The sequence below is a fragment of the Quercus lobata genome, chromosome 1 (assembly GCF_001633185.2).
Source record: "Quercus lobata isolate SW786 chromosome 1, ValleyOak3.0 Primary Assembly, whole genome shotgun sequence".
In the NCBI taxonomy this organism is placed as follows: Eukaryota; Viridiplantae; Streptophyta; class Magnoliopsida; order Fagales; family Fagaceae; genus Quercus; species Quercus lobata.
Genome location: NC_044904.1, coordinates 21,004,691 through 21,007,613, shown reverse-complemented (window position 1 = coordinate 21,007,613; position 2,923 = coordinate 21,004,691). Strand labels below are relative to the sequence as shown.

The window sequence follows — 2,923 nt, the reverse complement described above, 5'->3', positions numbered from 1 at the left end:
TCTTGCCTAAATTTCAAAATTGACGTATATTTCCTTAAAGAAATACTTAGTTTGTTAGCCTATAATATACACGTATGTTTAATACTATAATTATCAGTGAATATTTTTAATGGATTACCTTCTTGTATTGCATTGTAATGGTTGTGTTGTGTTAATTTATTAATACTATTATTATGCTTTACTGTAGATGGCAGAAAAGTTGTTCATTTTTCTCATCCATTCCGGTGGAATAATTAAACATGGAGAAAATGGGGTTTATTACGAAGGGCCACCTCCTTCTATGCTTCCATTAAGCCGGGATGTTACATTTGAAGATTTATGTGATAAAGTAGCATCCACGCTTCATATAAACAGAGAAGATTCAAAATTGACTATTTGGTATAGATTTCCATTTCAATGTCATCCACATCCTGTGACTTACCAGTAAGTTTTGGTAGCAGATGATAATGGTGTCAATGCAATATTCGATATGTTAGACCGTCAATATGGATTTGTAGGTGCAGAGTTATACGTGGGTGTAGAGCCTATAAGAAGCCACCGAGATGTTTTCCCCATTCGATATGCCAACGAAGGACCGAGTGCATCGTTTAACTATTCACATGGCGGGCACTTCCATGATCCATATGCCACTCATATTGGTCATTATTCTCAAGATGCGGCTCATTCTCCAATCAACATTGGCGGTGCTAACTATCATTCTCCATATACCCATGTTGCAACTGAGGACCAACATGTTCCTTCTCGGCCAATTTCCAACAGTGATGCTGACTATGATAATCCAACTGAGCATGTCACACAAGAGACTACTTGTTTTGAGTTTGAAGCTCAGTATGACCAAACCGCCTCTCAGAGAGCTGCTAATGATCCTAATGATACACATCGCATAGCTGCTACTACTGAAAATGCGGTCCATACATTATCAGAAAGGATGCGGACTATGGATAGTGATGACCAACTTGATGACGATGAGGTCCTTGATGATATTGGAGATGAACAGGAGCCTCCAAATGAAGGTAATCATGAAAGCAGTCCAACTATGGGAGTCCATCAACCTTCATCACTAAGCTTTTCACAGAACACGTGGGATAATATAATTGATCCAACCCCACCATTTGAAAAGCCCACTCAGAGTATTTGGGACCCTACCCAAGAGTTTTATGTGGGCTTGCTTTTTGCCGATAAGGATGAACTACAAGCTGCTGTTAAACGCTATCACATCAAAAGGAACCAAACATTTTGTGTAAGAGAGTCAGATCCAGAATGTTGGTCTGTAAGGTGCAAAAATTGTTCTTGGCGTCTTCGAGCATGCTTCCGGGCTACATATGGGTTGTTTGAGGTTAGGAAGTACAATGGTCCACACACATGTACAGAGTCTACGCTCACACAAGATCACGAGCAATTAGACACCCATGTTATTGAGAAAGAGTTGAGGGATGTTGTCAAAAATGATCCAACCATAAAGATTGCTTCACTTCAACAGACTCTTTACAATAAGTACCAATATAGGCCTTCTTATTTCAAGGTGTGGGAGGTAAAAGAGAAAGCAATTGGTAGAGCGTTTGGTGATTGGGACAAATCTTACCAATTATTGCCAAAATGGTTGAAAGCTTTGACTGATTCAAACCCGGACAGCAGGGTTATTTGGAGAACAATACCTGCTACTATGCCAGGCTGTGCGATATTCGAGAGAGTGTTCTGGGCTTTTGGTCCATCAATTGAAGGTTTTCAACATTGTAGGCCAGTGATTAGTATAGATGGAACTTTCCTATATGGTAAGTATAAAGGTACGTTACTGATTGCATCAACTTGGGATGGTGACAACAGACTTTTTCCACTTGCCTTTGCCATTGTGGAGAAGGAAACTGATGATAGCTGGTATTGGTTTTTGCGTTGTATTCAGATTAATGTCACTAATCAAGAAGGGTTATGTATCATATCTGATCGTCATCCTGGTATAATGGCAGCGATACGGACTATATGTCAATCGACACGTTGGTATCATCGTTTTTGCCTTCGCCATGTGGCTAGCAATTTCAATCAACAAATTGGGAATAAAAACTTGAAGGCTATGGTAATGTGGGCAGGCATGGAGAATCAGTTACGAAAGTATCAAATCACCAGGGATAGAATTACTCAATTAAGTGCATATGGTGAGAAGTATTTAAGGGAAATGTCGGTGGAAAAGTGGACGTTAGCATACGATGGTGGACATCGTTATGGGGCAATAACCACAAACTTGTCTGAAAGCTTCAATGGAATTCTAAAGAGTGCTAGAAATCTGCCCATAACTGCATTAGTTGAACTTACATACTATCGTTGTGTCGCCTACTTTACCGATCGGTATACTAAGGCATGTGCAGAGGTTACTGCCGGTGAACGTATTACGGCCTATGCAAAGAATAAATTCAATAAATGGGAAAAAAAGGCACCAAAGCATTCAGTTACTGTGTTCAGTCATGAAGATGGTCTGTTTGAAGTCAGAACACCAATAAACCCTAACTCTGCATATAGGGGTAATCATCGTCATGAGGTAAATTTGAGGCAGAACACTTGTAGTTGTCAAAAATGGCAGGTTTATAAGATTCCGTGCTCACATGTCATTGCTGTGTGTAAATATCAAGGCATCTCTGCAATGCGATATATCGACCGTTGCTACCATTTGGAAGAACAAGTTGCTTGTTATGCACCTAGATTTCGCATAGTTCCGGACAGTGTACATTGGAATGAGCCTAATTTCCCGGTCTTGTATCCTAATGTCAAGCTGCGCCGTGAAAAAGGTCGACCAAGAACAACTCGGCTTCGAAATGAAATGGACGAAGGGGCAGAGCATCAACCAAGGCCATTGTGCAGTCTTTATAGGCAAGAAGGCCATAATAGAAGAACATGCCCCACTCGAACTGTGGCTGGCTCCACTAGTGGCTAA

The 2,923-nt window shown here is 40.6% G+C and overlaps 1 protein-coding gene across 1 annotated transcript; it reads left to right on the top strand.

Moving 5' to 3' along the window:
* Positions 1 to 469: 469 nt before the first annotated feature.
* Positions 470 to 2,923, top strand: LOC115950701. The gene has a single exon (XM_031067932.1). The coding sequence runs from the start codon at positions 470 to 472 to the stop codon at positions 2,921 to 2,923; it is 2,454 nt and encodes an 817-aa protein (XP_030923792.1).